This window comes from Carassius gibelio, chromosome A2, assembly GCF_023724105.1.
Source record: "Carassius gibelio isolate Cgi1373 ecotype wild population from Czech Republic chromosome A2, carGib1.2-hapl.c, whole genome shotgun sequence".
NCBI lineage: Eukaryota > Metazoa > Chordata > Actinopteri > Cypriniformes > Cyprinidae > Carassius > Carassius gibelio.
This window is the reverse complement of record NC_068372.1, coordinates 24,536,638-24,560,925: the sequence shown is the minus strand read 5'-3', so window position 1 is coordinate 24,560,925 and position 24,288 is coordinate 24,536,638. Positions and strand designations below refer to the sequence as shown.

Below are 24,288 nucleotides of genomic sequence, written 5' to 3'. Positions count from 1 at the left end.
GATTATATTGTATGCTGTGATAATTTTTATAGATTTGCTGGTTCATTATTTAAACCATTTATTCCTTAACGCAAATATGTAGTAAGACTGAAGTTAATGTGCAATTGTCTGTCCATTTAATGATATTTAAGTACAATATTTGCAATTAGAAATGTAAGGTATCTGTGTCATGTTCTCTCCACAACAGATATGGGGATCTTTCAGAAATTCGCTAGACTTTCTCTGAAGTCCACATATATTTGGTCACTGTGCCCACAGTACAGCATTGCTCTCAGTGTAGACGGAAGAGCTCTGAAACCCACAGCAGAGGGTTTGGGAGCCAGTCCAGCCAACCTGGGTGCTGCCCCACCACGGTTACCCTTCTCCAGGGTCACACAGGAAGACCTTGCTTTCTTTAGAACACTGCTGCCTGGAAGAACCATCACTGATCCAGACCTGCTGAAGTCCAGCGATGTAGACTGACTTAAGACAGTGAAAGGTGAACTCAGTTTGAATTTGCTAAAGAATAATTTCAGAGTTTTATGTATGATCTTTCTAGAAATGAGTGCTTGTCACATTTTAGTTCAAAACTTTACAGGAAGATAAAAAAAAGTTAATAAAATTTGTTAAATATTATTACAATTGTTAAAAAATTTATTTTAATATATAGTAACGTAATTTATTTCTGTGATGCAGAGTTGAATTTTCAGCATCATTACCCCAGTTTCACATGATCCTTCAGAAATAATTTTTTATATGCTGATTTGGTGCTCAAGAATAAATCCATGTTATTGTCAATGTCGAAAAACAGATGTGCTGCTTCATATTATGTGAAAAAAATGAATGAATAGGAAGCTCAAAAGAACATTTGCTTAAAATAAAAATCATTTGTAAAATGTCTTCACTTTCACTTTTGATCAATTTAAAGCATCCTTGCTGATTAAAAGCATTATTTCTTTCAAACAAAAATAATTAAGCTTAGTGTTTGACAATCATAGTAATTAAGATTAAATAGCGCCGATCATTCACTTAATGGGTGTGTTTTTCTTGAAGGTAATAGTGAAGTACTCCTGAGACCCAAAACAACAGAAGAGGGCTCTCAGATTCTTAGCTCAGTTTTCCGTTATCACATTGAATTTTACATCTGTATTTTGTTACATGAATTGTTTTAACAAATCATCCAATGTTTTTCACAGGTATATTGAGCGGTGTGTCCAAATTGAGGAAACACAGGTCTGGTTGGAGGAAGTGTCCCTGTTTTTGATGAGATCATCCTTTCCACTTCATTAATGAACCAAGTCATCACATTCGACAAGATCTCAGGTGTGTTTGCTAGATCACCTTGTTATCTATTATAACTGTTCATGAAGCATCTATGATTAGTGACAAATTTGAATATAAATAACCCGTTCAAAATCCTATACCTTAAGACATTTCTTTAAAAGAGAATTGTTTGGCTTCCAGGTATCCTCACTTGTCAGGCAGGCTGTGTGTTGGAGAACCTCTTAAGAGGAAAGAGACTTCATTATGCCGCTGGATAGGGGTGAAGGGAAGCTGCCATATTGGAAGGAATGTGTCCATTAATGCAGGTGGTCTCAAGACTGCTGTGCTATGGGTCGCTTTGAGGGACAGTTCTAGGCCGAGAAGTGGTGAGGTCCTCCAGTTTAACAGAAATGAACACCAACATTAGACGCTTTTGTAAGGATGAAAGAACCTGAGATACCTTGATCTCCTGAGAAACAGACAATACAAACATACACGGGCATCTTCGAGACACCCCACAGAGTGGAGGTGCAGGAGACCTTTCCCTTCTGGCCATTTGTTTCATTTTAAATCCTTTCCCCTATGCTTCCTTCTACTCAATCAGCTCAAAATGATTACTTGAAATTGTCAATGCAAGTGAACTAACAGTCATGTCCGGTATCATTTGAAATGTCTTGAGTGTAACTGGTATAATGGTCTCAGTCTTACAAAAGTAGATTAAAAGATTATACAGATCATAAGAGTTAAGATATATTTTGCTTACTGTAATAGGAGTACCCCTTCCCATGGTCCTCCATGTTCCCATTGAGTTGTAAAATACGTTGTAAATACAGCTATCCATCAGTACCCAGCTTAGTGATGGTACTTTCAAAACTGCTTTTATAAATTTGTAGACATTTTGAGTTACATTTATATACAATTAAATAGTCTCTTAAACCAAGCCTGCTTAACCAACCTCTCCTTCAGAGTAGGGTATAACGCGTTACACAGTAATGCATTACTGTAATTAATAACTTTTCCTGGTAATGCGTAATTTGATTACAGTTAGTTATGCCAATACAATTACGTTACTTAACAAATACAGTGTTAACAATTATGATGTTTTGCCCGTCATTATGCCTTTTAATAAATCACTGGAGAACGTGAGCTAAAAAAAATCATTTTCATTCATTTTAGTGAATCGTTTTCAGGAAGATATCGACAGAGACTGAATGCAGAAAGCGCACCCTATTTCTTTTATTTTTTTTATTTATCAGGTTTTTAAGATATTGGGAGTGTAGGCAATAAAAATAATATACTTGTGTATTTTTCCAGTCATTATTAAATGAAAGAACTAGGTTTTTCTCTTTGTAGCGTATTTTCTAGGTTTGATAACTTGAAAAGTAAACTTGAAAGTAAAGTAATTCGTAATCTGATTCCTTTTAAACGCAGTAATCACTAATTTAATTACAATTTTACAGAATTAGTAATTTGTATTGGATTACTTTTTTTTTTTTTTTGAGTAACTTACCCATCACTGCTCTCCTTAAAGCAAACAAAACAAGTCCTTTAACTAAATTAAATTACCCAATACCCTCATATTATACAGACAATGTTATTTCTTTATTTAGGGATATGACAAACAAGCATGAACAATTGATGAAAATATACATAGTTATCAAATGCGTACCACAGCGATTTTAGGCTAAGGCAAAAACATGAGATGATGTGTGTGTTATGATTTAAATTTGGTTGATTTTGAAGAAAACACAAAGAATTGCAGCCTCTTTGAACATTCATAAAAACAGTAGCTTAACCATTTTTTATTTGGAAAGAACTACCCGTTGAAAGGCGTACAGTTAGGAATTGACATTATTCTTGGAATTGTGTTTGATGATGCATTGAAACTATTGAGCCACATCAAAAGAAGACCATCTCAAATTTTGAAGAATTGAATAAGCACTGAATTCTTCAAATAAAAGCCCAGCAACATTTTTTTTTTTGCATGTAAATACACCAGAATTTGTCTAATGTTCCTCACTAACAAACAATTGTTCAATACATTGAGACAATAAAATATTGTCATTAACAATGGCTGTTAATCCCCGCCATCACATACAAAGAATTCAGAAAGGATCCGCCTATCATGCTAAATGAAAAACAAATATTGTTCCTTTCTAACTGAAAAAATACATCTGGAAGAATGCAGTGGAACTACATTGAAGCTCATTTCAGATGACAATTACTAAAGCGGTCTACTACTGATCTTGTGTCTGTCGATTGCCATTTATGTTCTCATTAGCTTCAGCAGATGTGCTACCAGCTCTGAAAGCACTGGTTATCAGACAGATGCTGCAGACCTCCTGTAAACATCACCACAGATAAGCAGGCCATTTCCCAGCAGACTCAGACAATGGGGAACCTTTCCTAAGGCTTCATTTAGCTCATCTCCCTGTACAGGAAAACCCAAGACAGATGCATGATAATCCACAACCCAATTCTAGAAATCTACTGCTAAAAACAAGCATTTTCACAGCATGGGAAACCTTTTGTTAAGCACAAGGACGTGACAGAAAAACCATTCCACTGTTCAACGAGTGAAAAGAGCTGATTTTGTTTTGTGTTTAATTCATAACTGTTTCTTGCATTTATATTCCAGTAACATCATACATAGGGTTTCTTCATTATATTCACAGTTCATAATGCAACAATTCCTGTAGTCTAATTCCTTACACTGTTCCCATGTAGAACACAAATATGTAAAAGTAAAAAATTTGGAAGAGCAAAAGTGACCAGTGGCGAGCGGTATGCAGCCGTCTCATGTAGTGTCTCATGACAACATCAACAAATTCTTAATAAAGCGTCACACAACTCAACCCAAACCAAAAGCAACGTACACAAACCATTTCGAATTGGGACATAATGATAGTGTTTTCCTTTGTAAAACTCAAAGCCAATATTAGAGTGATGCTGAACTTACAAATAGTCTAAAATGTTTAAAATGTACAAATCTTCAGCATTCTCTTGGTTCATGGTGAATGTTGAAAACTAATTCAAAAGCGTGAGGGTAAACAAATATGCCAATTCACAAAACCAGAGACCGTTTATGACTAGCTCTGTTAGTGTGTTGACAAGTCACCTTGAACACTAATAAGTAGGGTTTTCTATATAACTTTAGCATATAATTCAGGCCCTACTTGGACAGCGGCTGATTGTCAGTGAAGAAACATCAAGTACGCATGCCGGTGAGGGCAAAGAGAAAGACAAACTGCTACAAAAAAAAAGCACTACGATGTGCTACAATGGCTTTTATCAGGCAGGCATAGAGGCAACAGGTCAGAAAGGCCTTATGTCAAAGGAAGCCCTCATAGGGTGCTCTGAGCTTGACCAGACTGGGAGTAAAGGGAAAGTAAATTCTGTCCCCATTTACTTATCCTTATGGTGTTCCATAACCCATATGACCATGTTTCTTTCACTTTCAGGGAGTTCGTCAGTCCCTGGTCACTAAATGCACTCACTGTATGGAAAAAGAGCAGCATGAACATTCTTTAAAGGCTGATCACACATTTTTCAATTTTTGGTGAACTCTCTAAACAGGCGTATTAAAGACACCAGTCTGTAGCTCTCTACTCTACATAGTGGCATTTTGTAACCAAAGAGCTTTATAACACAAGTCCACTATAGCAAATTCAAAAAACGGACTGATTTTTGGCCTATTTATCTACAAGGACCTTTGAAAAGCTCAAAAACATCTGATTTCTAAAAGCAAGTGACGTTACAGCTATAAAGTTCTTCGGGTTGTCATGCGCGCACACACACACACACACACACACGGGTACTGATTGCATTTCAGCGTGTTCCTGTCCTCTTTGTTTTCCCAAAAAGTACAAATATTAAACATTTGCCAGTGGTTAAATAGACAACGTGATGGCGCTAAAAATAACTCCATGAGGGAAGGTTCAATTCAAGGCTTGTCAGACCTTATCCATATTTTTCTGCTTTATGCTGTTTCCGGAGGGGAAGTGGGAGTCCCGCCGGGTTCAGTGGGAAAAATAATCCATAAAAGTAATTCTCTAGAAAAGGTTTTTAGGTCAATGGAGATGAAGAACAAAGCAAATGAACAGCATGTTAGAATTGGGACAGATGCCAGCGCTTGAATCCAATGGTCTGGTTATACACAGTGTCTGTATAATGAGCGGGCGAGCGGTCAGTAGTTTTGCGGCTCTCTCTCCTCAGCAGTCGGTTTTGCCCTTCTCCAGTGAGCTGTGGATCTTATCCAGAGTCTTTTTGATGCGCAGGGCAGTGAGTCGAGCTGAGGGGTTCTGGTACCAGCACTCTTTCATCAGCTTCACCAGAGCAGACAGGGTCTGTGACAACACAAAAACACACAGACGTTAGTTTTCAGATCACAGTGCGGATCTCCTGTCGACTACAAACATTAACATTTACATATGGAATATAAGACATTAAGTTCCTTTTTTTAGCATAAAGATGGTCTTCTATAGAGTGCTGCAGGGATGATGTATTTTCACAAGCCAATCTTGAAATTAGCATCACCCTGGTTCGCTCAACAAAAACCTGTTAGGATTTTTCTGTTTTTTTTTTTTTTTTTTTTTATTACTGCAGAAAATAAACTCTGTGACCAACAAAAGTGTATTATTTTGACATGTTTTGTTCACATTATTTATGATTATTGAAGTCTAAACACAAATCACCAGTAGTAAAAAGCTAAAGTTAGGCTATAAACATACTAATTCCCCCTCACATGACTTCAACAACACCACCAGCGTTCTACAACTCTTTCAGTATTTACTTCAATCCTAACAGTTATCGTTTAAGTTAGCACGATTTGCAAGATTGCGATTTTGAGCACAAAGAGGCTGTGAAAGCTGGAATTGCAAAAATGCAAACTCAGTTCTGGCTTTTAGCTTTTAAATACGTTTACAGGGATACAGAGAGTGTTTCATCAGTACTTACAGGATCTGAAAACCAGCGGTTGGGAATGAACGGCCTTTGTTGCTCCACACAAACCACTTTCCTCATCTCATCAAAGCTGGGGTCATTAGGCACTAGGTCATAGAAAGGCGGCTTGTATTCCTCTACAATTCCTACAAGATCACATTGTTTAAAAAAAAAAAAGTGTCATTGAAAATTTAATTGGAGAACATTCTGATCTATATTGTCCTTAAATACTTATAAAATATAGAAAAGGCTTTGCAAATCTGACTAGAATCCAGGTAGCTGACCGTTACTGATGGTCCTGCGAGCGATCTCCCACAGCACCAACCCAAAGGCCCAGATGTCCACCCTCTTATAGGCATCGAAACAGTCCGTCTGAATGGTCTCATCCAGAACCTCCGGTGCCATGTAGCGCTTGGTTCCCACTTTAGGATTATTCCCCACATCTAGCTGATTGTCAGACTGCGTGTGTGTTACTGCCAGACCTACAAAGAGACACAAGCAGATGAAGAGCAGAAGTGTAAAATCACCTGATTGTCTTTATTATCATCATACACTACCGTGCAAAAATTTGGGCTCAGTAAAAAAATATATATATTTAAAGAAATTAATATATTTACTTGGTAACACTTTAGAATAATGGTCCATTGGTTAATGTTAGTTAACTACTTTAGTTAACAATCTAAGCAAGAACAATCCTTCTACAGCATTTATTAATCTTAATGTTAATTTCATCATTTACTAATGCATTATTCAAATCAAATGTAGTGCTTGTTAACATTAGTTAATGCACTGTGAATTAGCATGAACACACAATGAATAACTGTATCTTCATTAACAAAGATGATTAAATACAGTAATAAATGTAGTGTTCATTTATTCATGTTAATTAATAAATTAACTAACATTAACTAATACACCATTATTCTAAAGTTTAACCCTTTAATTAATATTCATTACATTCACAGGGTCACTTATGATTTAAAAAAAGGGCATGCAAGAAATTACCCAGGTCAGCGATGCAGCACTGCAGATCTTTCTTCACCAGGATGTTCTTGCTCTTCAGGTCTCTGTGAGCGATGGCCGGTTTGCCCTCAGTGCCAAAGATCTCCGTGTGCAGGTGCACCAGCCCGCTGGCTACTGACGCCGCCATGTGCAGCCCATCTGCCATTTCCACGGCAACACGCTGCAGGTAGTCATAGAGAGAGCCGTTTTCGTGGTAATGTGTGATGAGCCACAGCTGAGTGCTAGAGTTTCGGGAGGTCATATCAGAAGCCATGAATCCTGCAAAGAAAAGAGTTTAAAATAACATCACCCACACTGTATTGAGCTATTTTTTTGTTGTTGTTCTAGCATTAAAGATGCTATTATATGAGATAACAAAGATGTCCGACTCACCTAATATATTTTCATGTCGCAGTAGAACAGTGTTGTATATTTCTGTCTCTCTAAACCATGACTTCTCATCTCTGGAGGAGAAGATCTTCACAGCTACATTCTCTCCTTGCCACTGACCTCTCCACACTTCCCCATACCGTCCCTTACCTGAGAAAACAGGACACAGAGAAATTCTAGCACATACATCAAGATTTAATTAATCATGTAATGTGTTGTAAAAGCTGTGAAACATCATAGTCAAAGTGTCATAGTCTAATATGTACTCAGGTCATGCTATGATTTGTCGTACCAACACACTCTACCAGGCTGATCTGCCGTGCTACCGTCCTCTGCACCAGGAAGGGCAGTCCTGAACCACTGCCTGATGTGCAGGAGTGATCCATCAGATCCTAGAAAACAACAAGACTAATAAAGCACTATCTAACGGTTAAAGACTAAAAACGGAATAAATTCGGCTAAACTACTGCAGCATTCAAAAGTGTGGGGTGAGTGGGATTCTTTTGTTTTTGAAAAAATTTATACTTTTGTTCAGCAATGAAGCGCTTAATTGTTAAAAAGTGACAGTAAATACATTTACACTGTTAAAATTCGAATAAAAGCTGTTTTAATGTTATATTCAAACAATCATGAAAACAATTACGGAAACTAGGGCTGCACGGTGTGTCGTTTAAGCATCGATATCGCGATATACGAATCCACGATAGTCACATCGCAGGATGTGCGATGTATGCTGTCGTAGTTGATCCGTTATTCATTAACTGTACGTGCCAGCTGCTCCCCGGCCCTTGACGAATGTGATTCGCGGAGAGCGCGAGAGAGAGCGCACGCGCGCGCGCAAGAGAGAGAGCGAGAGCGCACTTCAAACAACACGAGCGCTTTCTTGTTTTCTCTCCCTCGCGCATATTAATCAATTGACACGATGGTGTCTATGTTTAAACCATTTAAAATGAGAATGTAAATCTGCTGCTCACCCCATTTTTGTTTGTGAGAAAAAATCTGATTAGATTTCATATCGCAATACATATATAGCAGAAAAATTAAATATCGCAATGTCATTTTTTCCCAATATCGTCTAGCCCTAATGGAAACAGTGATACTAAGTAGCACACCTGGTTTAAAATTGATAATAAGAAATGTTTCTCAAGCATCAAATCAGCATTTTAGAATGATTTCTGAAGTATCATGTGACACTGAAGACTGAAGTTGTGATGCTGGAAATTCAGTTTTGCTGTCACAGGAATAAATTACATTTTAAAACATTCAAATAGACTTTTTGTGATTGTAATAGTATTTCATAATATTTTTAAAGTAGCAGGCTTGGTGAGCACTTATGAAAATTCTTCTGACAAAAAAGAAAGAAAAAAAAAAAATCACCTGAAAGTTTTAGTAAACTATAGAAATGAAATACCGCAAGTGTGCTGTCTCCGACATTAGATGAAATGAGCCCGTCAATGGCCCCCTGCTCAGTGTCGAACTCATGCAGTCTTTCCAGACGCCCATGATGGAGTCTACGGCACACCAGCAAAGCCAGCACAGACAGCAATCCCAGAACCACAAACGGCCCCAACACAAAGAAAACCAGCATCTCCTCACGGTAATGCACAGCTGCCTCTCCTTCTGGACCTTTTCAGAGACACAAATACCATCAATGTGTTTAACTATTAAATTATAAAAGTATAAATAAATTATAAGATAAAATAATAATTGGGCTCAAAGATGGCCCAATGATTTTTGGATGACAGTTTTTGGTATACAAAGCTGTTTAATTTTTTTTTTTATTTTTTTATAATGAAACTAATATAATATAATATATTTTTTAATGTTACTAAAATGTCACAAAAATGTCTTAAATTATAAAACAACATTTTGAACAACTTTGTAAAGAATGGATGGACTTACTTGTCAGCAGAAGTCGAAGAAGGGTCTCTTTGGAGACGTTGGCGTTGCACATGTGCTGGGAGCAGCATTCTACGACATGACTAGCAGAGGCTGTTGCGGAGCAGGTCATGCGCTTGCTCTCCGACCCGATAAGACAGCCACGTTTAAACGTTGTCACATCGTTGCTAATGATAACAGAGGTGTAACACTGGTCTCCAGTGCACTGCTGCTCATTACAATCACTGCCGACACACATGCAGTCAATGGAGACATCTGGAGAGAGAGTTAAATCATAAATGAAGGAAAAAGGGACCCAGTCTGTATCCATTTATCAGTTGTCACCAGCTGCAAAAACTCTGGGAACAATGAAATTAATTTAGGAAGAGCAGCATGACGCCACACCGCACAGACGAGACTCTCTGCCTGATAACTGAGACTGTTTTCTTCCCTTCTCCCTGCCTTCATTTCCTGTGACAATGAACTATGTCGACTTTACAAATTGACTACACAGAATAAAGGCCAGAGAGCATCAGTGACACAGATCAATTAACCCAGCATTCATGTTTTATGTCCTCTGTGAGACACGCTAACAGCATCTGAGGAGAGTGGATAACGAAACCTAATGAAAGTACAAATACGGCTAGGTACACCAATCCTACAGAGTTATGGCTAGATGTTTTAACTACGACTTATTGGTTAATGCCACTATAGTCTCAGGCATGCTATTTCCAGATGCCAAAGTGAAACATATATTATCAGTTCACCCTTAAAGGGATAATACATCCAAAAATGCTCATCAACCCTGCATTTATTTGATAAAATATATAGTAAAACCAGTAATATTTGAAATATTATTAAAATTAAGGAATTGTAGCATTTTAATATATCTGAAAATGTAATTAATTTTTGACATAGCAAAGCTGAATGTACAGTATTCATTACTGATTTGATTCTCAAAAAATATTTAATATTACAATTTAAAAAGTTCTCTTTAATTAATGGAAAGTTCAAAAGATTGTTTACTGTAATCAATTTAATTTATGCTTAAGTATTAATTTTTTTAAATAAGAAATTATCCCTTAAGGATTACTCACATCACATATAAAATAAATGAATAAAAATAAATAATAATAATTATTATTCATGATGATAATAATAATAATAAAACTACAAAAATAAAAGTAAAATGTAATAAGAAAAATTTAAGAGGAAAAAAAATATATCAGAAAAAGTGATTTACGTTTTCCAGCTCTTTACCTTTAGCTGATGTCTGTAAGAATTGAAGCAGGAATAGGACGATGATTCGGGTACTGCAATGCCCCATTTGGTTCACTGCACTGTAAGGAAAGCAAGGTGTTACAAATTCACATTTAAACCAAGAAACACCACAAATCACCTGCTTAGTTTCAAGTTCTACAGAACAGTAGGCAAGAATCAATTATCAATAAGAAAACAGAACCAAAAAGATGACAGATCATTTCTTTTTGAGAATGCAGCAGTGCTCTGCCTCTCTCACATGCAACAAATATATCCACACACACAGTGTGTGTGTCAGACGGGGCCGTCTCCGTGGCAACCGTGGTGAGAGAGATGCCCATTATGGAGCAACATCAAAGAGAGTGGAAGAGCACTTTAGGAAAGACAGAAAGGAACAAGCATTTTGGGTGTGTAGGACTCACCATTACTTTGTAATATTAATATTACATTACTATGTCATAAAGGACACAATTCAGAAGGACATCATGATTAATTATAGAATGGGAGTTTTTCGAAAACTGACTTTTAAATGATGTAGCATCATTTTATCCAATGTCTCTTCAATCCTGACTACCAAAAAAAAAAAAATCTAAATAATTTCAAAATGTCTAAAATGCTATTTTAAACAAGAGCGTCAAGGGCGGTCTTACTTGTATAACTTCTCAGGTGACTCTCAGTACAGCCTTTCAATATGTGCACAGCCAGACTCTGTCTACCCATTGGATCCTAAAAAAGATGGAAACCAAAGCTGAATGCTAAACTTTTTCCCCAGCAGTGCCTTTCTCATGGTCATTTCTTCAGGAAGGAGTAAGTGACAGGATAAGAAGGGTGCCTGGAAGTCTCCACACACTGATAGTCAGAGAGCTGGAAATTACTAACGGCTTGATTCCCTTTTGCTGCTCACCATATTAACACAAGCTTTTTTTTTCTTTTCTTTTTTGAAATGCAAAGGATCCCTAAAAATACCCCTATTTTGCATTTATATGAATTATTTATTTTGTTTTCGTTAATTTTATCATGAGCATTTCAGTTAGTTTCATTTGATTCATAAAATTTATTTTATTATTATACAAATAATTAGTATGAATTTGACTACTTATTTTGCTTAACAGACAGCAGCACATTGTGTGTCGATGTTCATGACAAAACTTTAAATGGTTATGATTCTGAAATATACACTTTAAAAAAATGTTCTAATTTTTAATCTGGATCCTGTTACATAGTGTTCATATAATTTTATACACACGTTACAATTTTCTAGCAAGCAAAATAGTCTAGCATTACTGGAAAAAAGTACACACACACAGTGTATATATATATATATATATATATATATATATATATATATATATATATATATACACACTTTTTTTCCAGACCTGGATATTTTTACAGGTTTTTAGTGACCATGGGAACCTTTTCAGTGAAGATCAGAGAGCCTTTATTGATATGATCTAAAGGCAACCAAACAATCAAAATGACTGACATGCAATGAATCACACACAGAGCTGTTAATAATAGAGACTTGTTTTAAACCAGCAGATTATTTAGATTAGACTCTTGTGCTCAAGAAGGTGGCTGACAAACACTACAAATGATCTGCTTTAACAGACAAGTGCCTGCAATGTAATCACATCGCCAACAGCAACTATCCAAACACAGACAACAAAAACAAAAAAAACAACAACAAAAATATAAAATAACACGCAAAAACCTAATCTGTCGACATATCATAATAATGTCTGCATTATAACTTTTGTCTAAGTTAATAATCGGCCTGTATGCAGTAGCTGTGCTAACTGTGCTAACAACGGCTACTATTTAACTCGTCGCTTTTATTTCCAACAAATCAAGGTGACATTAAAGATCGCTTTTACCTTTAGCTGCGATGTAGATTCATGTTTGTGTTAATGTTCCGTGTTTTCACTGTTTTATTCGAAGTCGTGTGTTAGACGCCGACAGACTGTCTGCCGCCACCCAGAGAGACTGAAAAGACTGCGCCGTGACGTCACCATAAACAAGCGACGCGCGAGAGCATTGTGGGATACCGCAGGTCCGCCGAAACTTTGATTATTTTGTAACGACACATTTCTATCTCAGACAACCTCTCATGGCTCAACCTCATGAAGCAAATAATTTTGCTTGTCAAACAATTGCACAGAGCTTATTGATCACTATTCTATATTCAAAGGAATAGTTCAATCAAAACTGAAAATTTGCTGAAAATTTACTAGCCCCCAGGATTCCAAGATGTAGCCTAGATGAATTTGTTTCGAAGTTGGAACAGCGTTATTACATATTATGGACTTTATTTTGACCAGAAGCAATGGTTTAAAGCTTAAAAACCTCAATGATGGATTTGTTCATTAGAAAACACAGCTTTTACATGACAAGATGTTAATTAAGGGACTGCAAATATGCTGGATGTTTATATCAGCTGTTTGGACTCTCATTCTGACGGCACCCATTTACTGCAGAGGATCCACAGGTGAGCAAATGATGTGATACTAAATTTCAAAAAAATCTGTTCCGATGTGGAAACAAATGCATTTTGAATGGCCTGATGAATAATGAATAAAAAAGCTCATTTTAATTTTCCAGTGAACTATTCCTTTAAGACAAATCTCAAAGATCAATATGATAGCAAAATAAAAATGCTGATCAGTACAAATCTGCTACTCACTGCCCTAAAACACACTCGACTGCATTAACCTTGAGAAAATTATATAAAACCTTACAACACCTCTACATTTACAATTGTAGGTAATGTTCATCAGTTCAATGTACTGCATCAATTTACCTGAAAGTGTATGATAATTTATATTACTATTTACAAACTGTTAAGAGACACACACACATAGCTGCTTAAAGAAAGCAAAATGTCCTTGGCATGATAGGAGTAAATGAGCTAGTGGCCTGACAGTTTTTTGTTCTAAAATAGCTTGTTGATTAATGGCCATGTCATTTTCTATATGGGGAAAAAAGGATGGGGAGTCAGGGGCTCCGAAGGGCTGGGAGATAAGGCGTCTGACAGCCCTCAAGTGACTAGCCACAATTCCTTTCCACTCAATATCATAGATTTTTCATGTATAATCAAAGGAGTGCAATTTTGGGGGCATTTATGGCACAGAGGTCAATGCTGTGTGGAACACAATTGCACCTCTGGGGGAAATGCACTCTTGCTTTTTTTCCTTTGCTTGCAACAACTTGAAAAACATGTTACTCAGCAAAGAGTCTGATTTACAGATAAAATATTGAACCAGTTGCCATTTTTTAAAGTCTTTTTACTGCTTTGAAAAATCCTTTATAGGTTTGTTTTTGGCTCTGAAATCATGTCCTCTATCTCGTAGATTACTCGTGTCTCCTTAAATAAAGCATTGATTATGGGGAAGGTGATATGAAAATTAGGATGCAGAGGAGGTATCAAGCGGCCTATATGCTTCCTCAATTGTATAGTGGCACAAAAGAATCTCCTGTTGCCCCTTCATCCATATCTCCAATCAAACCTGGCTTGTTTAGTACCTTTGGTTTAATCATGAGGGGCTTTAAGGGCTGTCCACAAAAAAGCTATTGTATCTTACTTAATTATAACCTCAGAAATGATCTGACCTGTCCGGTGCCTGGTGCAGTGAAGTGTGCAAAAGCTTGCATGCCATGAGGTCCCACTGGATAAGAAAAAGAAACACTAGATGCCCATCGTGATCGGATAAGTGAAAAATAACCTAACAATGTTACATCTGAGAAGAAAAAGAAAAAAGGCGGAGAAACTTCTGTAAAGACCTAATGGAAAGTTTTTCCCTCCCCTCTTGGTTTCTGAGACTTCTGGGTACCCTAAAAAGGTAGCAATATGAGCCCCAGCGGTTTTTTCTTTTTCTTTACTTTACTTCCCATACCACCTCTGTGAGTCTGAGCCCATTCGGAAGGTTTCTGTTCAAAAGTCAGCATGGATCATCCAGGAGGACGCCTTGCTGTGGTTCTGTTCCTACTGGTTCTGGTTTCTATGTCCACCGAAAACAACATTAGTAAGTACTGTATTTATTACTGTTTTTATCTTATTATGACATTTCCTATTTATAAAATAAAATGTTCTTGTTTGGATTGGGTTTCTGCACTTTAGTAATATGATATCCGAATTAACTTGGGGAACTTTATATAGCAGTAAGATTAATCAAAAGTTTGAACAATTGAACAGTTGAACAATCTGAATTTATGTTTCTCATCTTTTAATCTAAACGTTTATGCTTAAATGCTTGACAGTATTTTAATAGGTAAATATGAATTGTGCCTGCCAATGGATTTCAGTTCAGTATTATTTTACTTCATTTATTATTTTAACTGTTATTTTATTTTGTAAAATAAAATATTTTGTAAATTTAATTTAATTTAATTTGTGACCCTGGACCATAAAACCAATTTTTATTGAATAAATAAGCTTTCCATTGATTTATGGTTTGTCAACTTAATGAGGCAATTGCAATTGCAATAAGACAATATTTGGCCGAGATACAACTATTCGAAAAATTGTGGAATCTGAGGGTGCAAAAAAAAAAAAAATCTAAATACTGAGAAAATCGCATTTTCCAATGCATCCAATGCATTTCCAATCCAATGCATATTACTAATCAAAAATTTAGTTTTTTATATATTTACGGTAGGAAATGTACAAAATATCTTCATGGGACATGATCTTTACTTAATATCCTAATGATTTTTGGCATGTAAGAGATATTAACAATTTTGACCCATACAAAATATTTTTTTGGCTATTGCTAAAAATATACCCCAGAACTTAAGACTGTTTTGTAGTCCAGGGTCTATAATTTAATTTAAATTAATTGCAAAAGAAGATCCAGCATACATGAGAACTCATTCAGTACCGTTTGCATTGCAATTGCCTCATTAAGTTGATTAGAAGTGACGTCTTTGAAGAATTTTTTTTTTTTACTTTTTTGGTTTACTTTACTATTATTTTAAAATGAAAACAGTCAGGTGAGAGCAAGCTTTCTGACTGCCATTCTAGTGGCAAAAACTTTAAGTTAAGTTGATTTGTTTTGCAGTCAGATGGTGCACAGTGTCTGATGCTGAAGAGCAGAAGTGTCTGGATCTAGCTGGGAACGTCACAGCCAGGAACATCCGCGGACAACTCCTTTGTGTGAGGGGCCAAAGTCCCACTGACTGCATGAAGCAAATTAAGGTTGTAGGAAATTGCTTCCCAAGAAGCAAATCAAATAAGATATGGTGTTTGAAAATGACTAATATTACAAGTTTCATATATTTTTGCTCCTCCTTTTTGCTTTTCTTGCATTCCTTTAACTTCTCAACTGATTATTCAGTCTTACAAAATGTTTGGGAAATGGCTCAGTTTATGGTTTAGTATAACTTGTCTGTGATGTAAACAGAATGGCACTGCAGATGCCTCCACTATGTATGCGGATGAGATCTACACAGCTGGGTTTTGCTATGGCTTAGATGTGGCTGTGGGAGAGTCTTATAACGGTGTGGGTGAGTATGTTTCAACTAATAAAACCATTAAAGCACCAGTCAGAGATCTGATAAAAAATTATTTTTAGTCAAAGAGCTTGACATCAATGCATGTTCACGTGACTTTACCGATGTTTTGTGTCTGACACAGATGGCATTAATTATTACGTGGTTGCACTGGCACGGACATCATCCAGTGATCTGTCACTTCTGGAGATGCATGAACGCAGCTCCTGTCACCCAGGGATGCGGACAACAGTGGGCTGGACCGTCCCCATCGGCTTCCTGGTCAACACATCGCAGATCAGCGTGGATGAGCAGTGCAACTTTCCCCATGGTGAGACGCTACCATGCTGTATTTCACTGTGTATAATAGTTACTGATATTATTTGATAGATTACAAAGCTCTCAACATCTAGTTTAATTATCGGTGACATACTTACAAAGTAATGCTTTCATTTTTTATATAAGTAAAATATAAAATGCTAATTGAGAATGTAATTGCACCCTTTGGCAGCAATTTAAAAAAGCTATATCCGTCTCCCTATGGTTTCCAGCGGTAGGAGATTTCTTTGGATACAGCTGTGTCCCTGGAGTGAAGGACCCAGAACATGATCCCAAAGGAAATAACCCAAGGAACCTGTGTGAGGCCTGCATTGGGGATGATAATGACCACCACATCTGTGTCAATAACCCTCGGGAACGGCACTTCGGGGAGGCTGGAGCTCTTAGGTGCTGTATGATCAAAGATGGGAGATAATGCATATGTTCTAGTGGAACCATTATTAAAAATATGAAAATGCTTTTTGTAGCAAGAATAATGGATTGCGTAATGTATTAATAATATAAAATTATATATATATATGTATATGTATAATATTACCACACCTTTTAAAATTTGGGGTGAGTATGGTTTATTGAAAAGTGTTTGAGAGAACATGTACCTAGGCTCCATTAATTTAATCAAAAACAGTAATACTGTGAAATATTATTACAGTTTAAAACAACTGTTTTCTATTTCAATATATTTTATGTTTTCCCTTTTTTTACTGTAATGGCAAAGCTCATTTTCCAGCAGCCATTACTCCAGTTTAAAGATGCGTAAGAAAGCATCCTAATATGCTGATTTAGGGCTTAGGAAACTTTTCGTCTCATTATTAGAAAATGAAAATGGTGGGGCTGCTTAATTAAGAATGGAAAGTGTATTTGGAATAGTTGTTTTCTTCATGATTTTTTTTATGAACACCAAGAACAGCATTCGTTTGAAAAAAGAAAACTTCTGTTACAAACGTTTTTACTGTTACTTTTGATTCATTCGATGCATCCTTGTGCAATAAAATGATACATTTCTTTAAAAAGCTACTAATTCCAAACTTTTAAATGGTAGTGTATATATTTGATATCTATCATTATTTAAAACATACAGGTGTGTGGCCGAGAATCTCGGGGATGTTGCTTTTGTTAAGCACACTACAGTCTTCGACAACATACAGGGTAAGTAATGCAGGCTGTAAGAAGAGCTAGTTAAACAGGAGGGCAAAAATGCCCAGATGCAGTAAGAATTTCAAGTTCTTATTAAGTTTTTTAAGGGACTGAAGGAGGACAATTGTTGCCTTTACTTTATGATCTGTATCATGTTTCACTGGCTGACAGACACAGGGGGGCAGCATTTCCCAACAATGCATCTCTTTGTGTGCTTGATGGGATCTGTGAAACCCTTATTTAGTCTCAGCAAACCCTGTTAGCCAAGTTCATGGATTATGGATGCTAGTTTAATCGAGATATATAGATTATATTTAAAAGTTTCATCCGGACAAATGTTACATCATGCCTTATGTTTTAGATCTTGTCGCTGTCTGTAAAAATCTTTGTCTGGTTATTATTCATGTAAGGTAAGAACCAGGAGTCCTGGGCCTTGGACCTGGAGCTGGAAGACTTGAAGCTCTTGTGTCCTGATGGGAGAGAAGCTAACCTGTTCCAACACGAGAGCTGCCACCTGGCTGTCGTGCCAACCAATGCTGTGGTAGTGCGTTTGGAGGACAAATGCCGCGTTTACAAGTTCTTGGAACGTGTACAGGTCAGGGGAGACGGCCACACAGTCACACATTGGAGTCCAAAAGTTTGAGAACGGGCAGAAAATCCAGGATATGTTTTTGCACATAAAAAAAAATAGGGTATGACAATACATTGTGTCACAATATGTGACAATATGTATCATGTATAGTTCTCCCAAAAATGAGAGATTTATTAATAATAATAGTGTCAAATATGGTAAATTAGAAAGCTCACATATTCACTCTACCTTCTTTATTCATTATTATTAATTAATTAAAATATATTATTTAATACTGTATTGCAAGTATAAGTATCTAATGTAGAATAATGCATATTTCCATTCTGGTTAATTAACAGCTCTTTTTGCTAACTGTTCATCATAAGCATTAGAGGATTATATAATTATTTTTTTTTTTTTGGCTTTGTTTAAAGTATTGTGAGAGTATCCTATGGAGAGATCGGTATTCAATATCATGACACGAATGAATTGTTACTCCCCTAATGTGAAATGAAGAAGTATTTAATATTCTGCACTATTTTTAGACACTATTTCTAGGTCTTGGCAAGTTTAATTCAAATTGAAATGTTTTTAATTTTAACTAAGAAAATGTTTATTAAATCAGAAACATGTAAGGATGCAATGATTCACTCAACTCACAATGTGATATGATTCACTATACGCAAAAGGCAAATTATATATTAAAAAGTTTACTTTAATTATTGCTTGGCCGAAATGCTGCACATTTCTTTTTGAAGTTGAAATATGTAATTAACAAAACTAAATTTAAATGTTTAATTTCAAATCAAATAATTAAATATTACAAATAAAAGAAATATATTCATATAAATAAACTAAGAATTTTCCTGTGTGCTTTCCATTTAAAATTAGAGGCAACCACTGCATTTTAATCACAATTCAAACAAAGATGCTGCATACATGCAGCATGAGCAGTTTTTGATTCAAATTACATTGTATAATTTCCACATTTGAAGCAAAAACAGAATGGTTTGACTTAAGCTTTGTGAAACTATATTACATAAAACATCTTCACGAGAAATAAACAGTAGACACTCTGGATAAGAGCGCTTATAGGCAAGATGAAAAGAAAATTCCATCTAGACTTTTCTAAAACAGTCAGTTCCTCTCAGAGATACATTCATATAAACCCCCAACTGTATCACAATTCGTTTAATATCCGAACCCATTTGAATTGTCACATATTTGTATCGATTTTCAACTGACTTGGGGTGCATCGTTACATCCCTAAAAAAAGGTTTCAGACTTTTGGAGCCCATTGTGTCGCACACACACAAAAATGCCACAGATTATATAATGACATTTATACTGCCAGAGTTACACTGTCTGTGGATATCAGGTTTGATTCACATTTTTATTATATTATCCGTGAAATAATATAAAATCTGTGAATAGACAAAACCTGAAATCCTTTTTGTTCAATTCAGAGCATGAAATTTCTCATTGGAAGTGTTGTTCCTGCACATTAGCGGTCAATGGTATGATTATACGAGCCCTGCCAAAACCTATATTAACAGTGGTATCTCTGAATGTCTCGAGCATTACACAGATTACATCAGGCTGACCTACGCGTTCAATACATCCATCCTGAGCCCTGTGGTGATCATTGATTTCCACAAGACACCGTCTCACGTTACAGTGTGTCATTAGGGGAGGATGACACTACAGTGAGCTCTGTTATGAAAGCAGGACTAGCACACACACATATTGAGCAAAGCACCGTGCAAAATATGAGCAAAAATTGCCAAAAAGATTTAAAATTCGCAAATGAAACAACTATACATCTTTCAAACTAACACCCACTCTCAGCCCTTTTCTCTTTTATTTGCTTCTCTGCAAGTATTCCCTAAATTCTGCTTGATTGTATTTTCTCTTTTTCTTATTTTGTTTTACACGTTTCTGTCTTCTAGAACGCATTTGCTAATGCTACTGAAGGATTCTCTCTATTCAGCTCGGTGAATTATGGGCAACCTGATGTGCTGTTCAGCGACTCCACCAAAAAGCTGCTGCGTGTTATGGGGACCTACACGTCCTGGTTGGGGCCCAGTTACACCACCATGCTGAAGGCTTTTGAGTGTGAAGGTACAGTGGAGCAGAGCTGTTATGCAGTTACTGTATTATGCTAACGTCAATATTGTAAATGTTTTCTACAGGGGTTTATATTGTCATATCATTCATTTTTTTCATTTAGGGTCTGCTTATAACATTAGCGAATGTGCATACAAAAATATTTAAATGACCATTAAAGGCACATTTCCAAATAATGAACAATAACCATTTAACTTTGTTACTGTACCTTTAAGACCAACAAAATATCTTGGTTATTAAGGTTTAAATGGTCTTTTTTTCAGATTGAGGTTTTGAGTTCTGAAAGCATATTTACAAGGCATGTTATGCACCGGTGCATCTTGTTTTTTTTTTCTTATATTATTTTGGATGGATGCATTAAAAAGGAACAACTAAAACTTTAAAATATTTTCTTTACAGATACATTACAGATACAGAAACAGTACCATTCATATTTATTTATTTTTGAAAGAAATTAGTACTTTTATATAGCATGGATGCATTAAATAGATTTCTAAAGATCATGTGTCATTGAAAACTGGAGTAATGAGTCTGCCATCACAGGAATAAATTACATTTTAAAATATACTGAAAAGGAAAACGGTTACTTTAAATTGTAAATGACTGTTTTCACTGTCTTTTTGATCAAATAAATGTAGTCTTGATGAGCATAAGAGACTTCTTTTAAAAACTTATTTTGAAAAAAATCGAACCGACCCCAAATTTTTGTGCAGTTTTTCAAAACGGTCAACAATGACACTGGACCTACAGATAGTTTTTGCATATTACATTAGTTTATTTTTTCAGTATTTTTTCATAATGTGATTGAAGTTGTCTATATACAGTAGCAGAAATTGTGTAAAGATCCCTTGCATTGCACGGCTGAATTAACTCCTGTCCTCTGTCTCTCACTACAGGTTTGTGTTAATCTGATGAGGAAAGAGGAAACTATAGATCTCCCCTCCATCCTTCTCACACTAACTCTAAAGCACTCTCTATTAAGTGTATTACTCTCGTATATGGGCTGAAAGCCAACTGTCGCCTTTACTTTGTAGTACTATTACTGTTCTGTTCTCACAGTGTTCGTATGGCTCCATATATCACATATCACCTCTTTGGGTCTTTGCCACTAAAGCTAGGTACTTGCCATGGGAAAAATACAAAAATAAACTTGAAAATGTCTAATCTTCTATGCAAAAAAGCATTGCAGGGGAACACACAGCAAATCATGAAGGGATTCTGCCTTGAGCATTGTTAATAAATCCAAATAAATTCATTACAAACCAACCAAGGGATGCAAAATACACATTCTGCCTTCAGAGCCAAAGCGTACTTTATGCAAGTACATGAAAAAGTTTAAAGGCGGACAGACTTATGGTTGGTTGTGACATAACAGGTGCTTTAAAGGTGCTGTATCCTGACCCTCCAGGTTAACATATATTACCAAACTTGAACTTCAGTGTAAATAGTCATGTCACTCTTAGATTTATAGAACCTTCTCTTATTAATAAAAATCTTTGTTGACAAACATTTGCAATCCTCATTTTTATATTTTAGCCAACATCAACTCAAATCATCGACTCAAATGAACTTATCGAATAGGCTACATAAACGCTGATGCGTATACACCAGTGTGTGAATGCTAATGTATTATTAATGACAATAGCGTCTCTTATAAATTCATAATGAGCTGTCTATGACATTGCTAATGAACATTAGTAATTGAGATTGCAGGTTAATTGAGGATTTTGTGCCAATGTCCTTGAAAATGTTTGTCAGAATTTTGTACGCTCACATATCTAATTATTGTCTATCTCTGTGTTTTCAGGGAATGTCTCATAATTTATTTATCTTTAATACAAGTTTAATTATCTTGGCTCTCTCAGGCTCTGCTGCAGTACATCCTTCTGCTTAAGGAGCCTCTGTTTAAGCCATTAGTACATCAGTAAAAATGTCCAGGTGGACATTTTCAGTTTGCACCGTGTCAAACATAGTAAAACATTAGTCGACCATTGAAACTGTAGAGACAGGAAAAGTATTTTTATGTTTCAAGCAGAAAGTTTTAATGGTACCAGATGGTCGTACAGCTCACACATTGAGTGTGTCTGTTTATGAACGCAGGCTTCATTAATCTGAAATGTAGATGACACTCACCAGTAGCGGTGCAAGATGAGCCAGTCATCACCACTGCTGTGACTGCAGCGTATGTCATTAACACAGACACAAGTTAATGAAGTCTGAAGCCTTTTAATCCTTTTGAATGCGGCTTTCTGCAAGTATACATCCCCTATAAATCATTACAGACAGTTAATACTTGTGTTAAAACTTGGGTTGCTTATTGTCAATGACTTAAGGGGAGTTCACATGAACAATGATTCGGTTGCAACTGTGAAGTGTTTTGTTTTTGAAGAAAGCTGCTGCTTTTTTAAGATGTAGATTTTGCAAATATGCATTTAGCAGACACTTTTATCCAATTACGATTTAACACAGAATACCACATTTATTCGAAAAAGTGAAAACAAGCTAGGACAGAGGAGAAATGAAAAGGAGTAAAAAAATATTGGTTTAGGGGTGTGGAGTGGTTCTGACAGAAAAATTCATCTGCTTTTTGTGATGGTTTCATCAGTTCAGGTGGAGGTTGATAGCTCATTCCACCAGAGAGGAACAGAGAAGAAAAAAAGGTTTGGAAAGCGACAACAAGGGAACAATAATGCTTGTCTTGTTTTGTTTAGTGGCCATACTGTAGCTGGTGGGAGGGAGCATGCTTAAAATGTCTACAGTCAACAGCTGGAATATTTAATCAATTTAATTGCTGTCAGTGTGAACAGGGCTTAAACTGACAGAGCAAAGATATAACTATGATGATTAAATGGATTATATAAATTCATATGCACATATAACAGGATTTTTCTTGCTCTTTTGTAATAAAATAATATTTAATGGGTTTATATTAGGGGTGCTCCGATCACGATCGGCCGATCGTTAATGCACATCTCATCAGTAAAGCCGGTTTTCTAATCAGCGGTTAATTCCATCAGGTGCGTGATTTCACATAGAGCAGCTGTTACTACACAGAGCCGTTGTTAACTGAGAAGATGGGCCAATAAACGCTGAAAATTAACGTGATTTGCGCATCTTCTCTATTAACAACGGCTCTGTGTAGTAACAGCTGCTCTATGTGAAATCACGCACCTGATGGAATTAACCGCTGATTAGAAAACCGGCTTTACTGAGGAGATACGCATAACGATCGGCCGATCGTGATCGGAGCACCTCTAGTTTATATTAAAAGAAAGTGCATCGTATGGACATCAGAACTATCAGAGCACATGCCCATCCACCTTTGAATGTCAAGATATCATGAACTTGGCAGAGGCTTTGTTACTCATTATACATGCAAAAGGTTAGGAGGTCATTTACAAGCAGGGATTAGAAAACATCTTTGTTAATAATTTTGTTCCTCTCTAATACATGAACACAATATACATCCAGACTTTGGTGATTCTCTATTGCATAGCAGACAAGGTCCAGAGAGTAATCTGGCACCTGCTCCGGTGAAGGATTAAGATGTGGGCAGCTTCACTCATTCCTTCAGGATAATCTTTCCCTGCATGGGCAAGGCAGGTTCTCAGGTACACCTCACATTTCTGCTCCTCACAATCCCTTCGATCACGTTTCATAGTCTTATCCTGGTAGGTGTGGGCATTCCTTGGAGACAGGGTCAAATGGACACAATCTGGATACCGGGAGTGGTTGTGTGACCAGTCAGGCACGGACACACTCAATGGCAGCGTTCACTCTAACTGAAAAGCCAAGGGCCAGATCTAAAATAGCTAAACCTCTAGAGACCTATAACTGTAGACTTTCACTGTTCGATTCATTTGTTTTGTCAAATGTTCATACACTGCAAAACAGAAATATGAACCTGTCCCAAA

At 36.4% G+C, this 24,288-nt stretch overlaps 2 protein-coding genes and 1 long non-coding RNA gene across 3 annotated transcripts; 2 read left to right on the top strand and 1 right to left on the bottom strand.

Moving 5' to 3' along the window:
* Nucleotides 1–3,346, top strand: LOC127934099 (uncharacterized). The gene is made up of 3 exons (XR_008147708.1): nt 1–478; nt 1,176–1,302; nt 1,444–3,346. It is a non-coding gene; the product is annotated as an uncharacterized LOC127934099 (long non-coding RNA).
* On the bottom strand, nt 2,823–12,747 carry LOC127934064 (activin receptor type-1). Its single transcript, XM_052531250.1, has 11 exons — nt 12,591–12,747; nt 11,364–11,439; nt 10,714–10,793; nt 9,478–9,729; nt 8,987–9,201; nt 7,868–7,967; nt 7,579–7,725; nt 7,189–7,464; nt 6,468–6,665; nt 6,199–6,329; nt 2,823–5,588 (listed from the first exon to the last, which is right to left on the bottom strand). The coding sequence occupies exons 3-11, from the start codon at nt 10,778–10,780 to the stop codon at nt 5,454–5,456; spliced, it is 1,521 nt and encodes a 506-aa protein (XP_052387210.1). The 5' UTR covers nt 10,781–10,793; nt 11,364–11,439; nt 12,591–12,747; the 3' UTR covers nt 2,823–5,453.
* LOC127934089 (otolith matrix protein 1) lies at nt 12,740–21,881 on the top strand. Its single transcript, XM_052531267.1, has 9 exons — nt 12,740–14,735; nt 15,771–15,907; nt 16,113–16,215; nt 16,346–16,531; nt 16,752–16,926; nt 17,621–17,688; nt 18,087–18,271; nt 20,197–20,368; nt 21,271–21,881. The coding sequence occupies exons 1-9, from the start codon at nt 14,657–14,659 to the stop codon at nt 21,279–21,281; spliced, it is 1,116 nt and encodes a 371-aa protein (XP_052387227.1). The 5' UTR covers nt 12,740–14,656; the 3' UTR covers nt 21,282–21,881.
* Nucleotides 21,882–24,288: the final 2,407 nt, after the last annotated feature.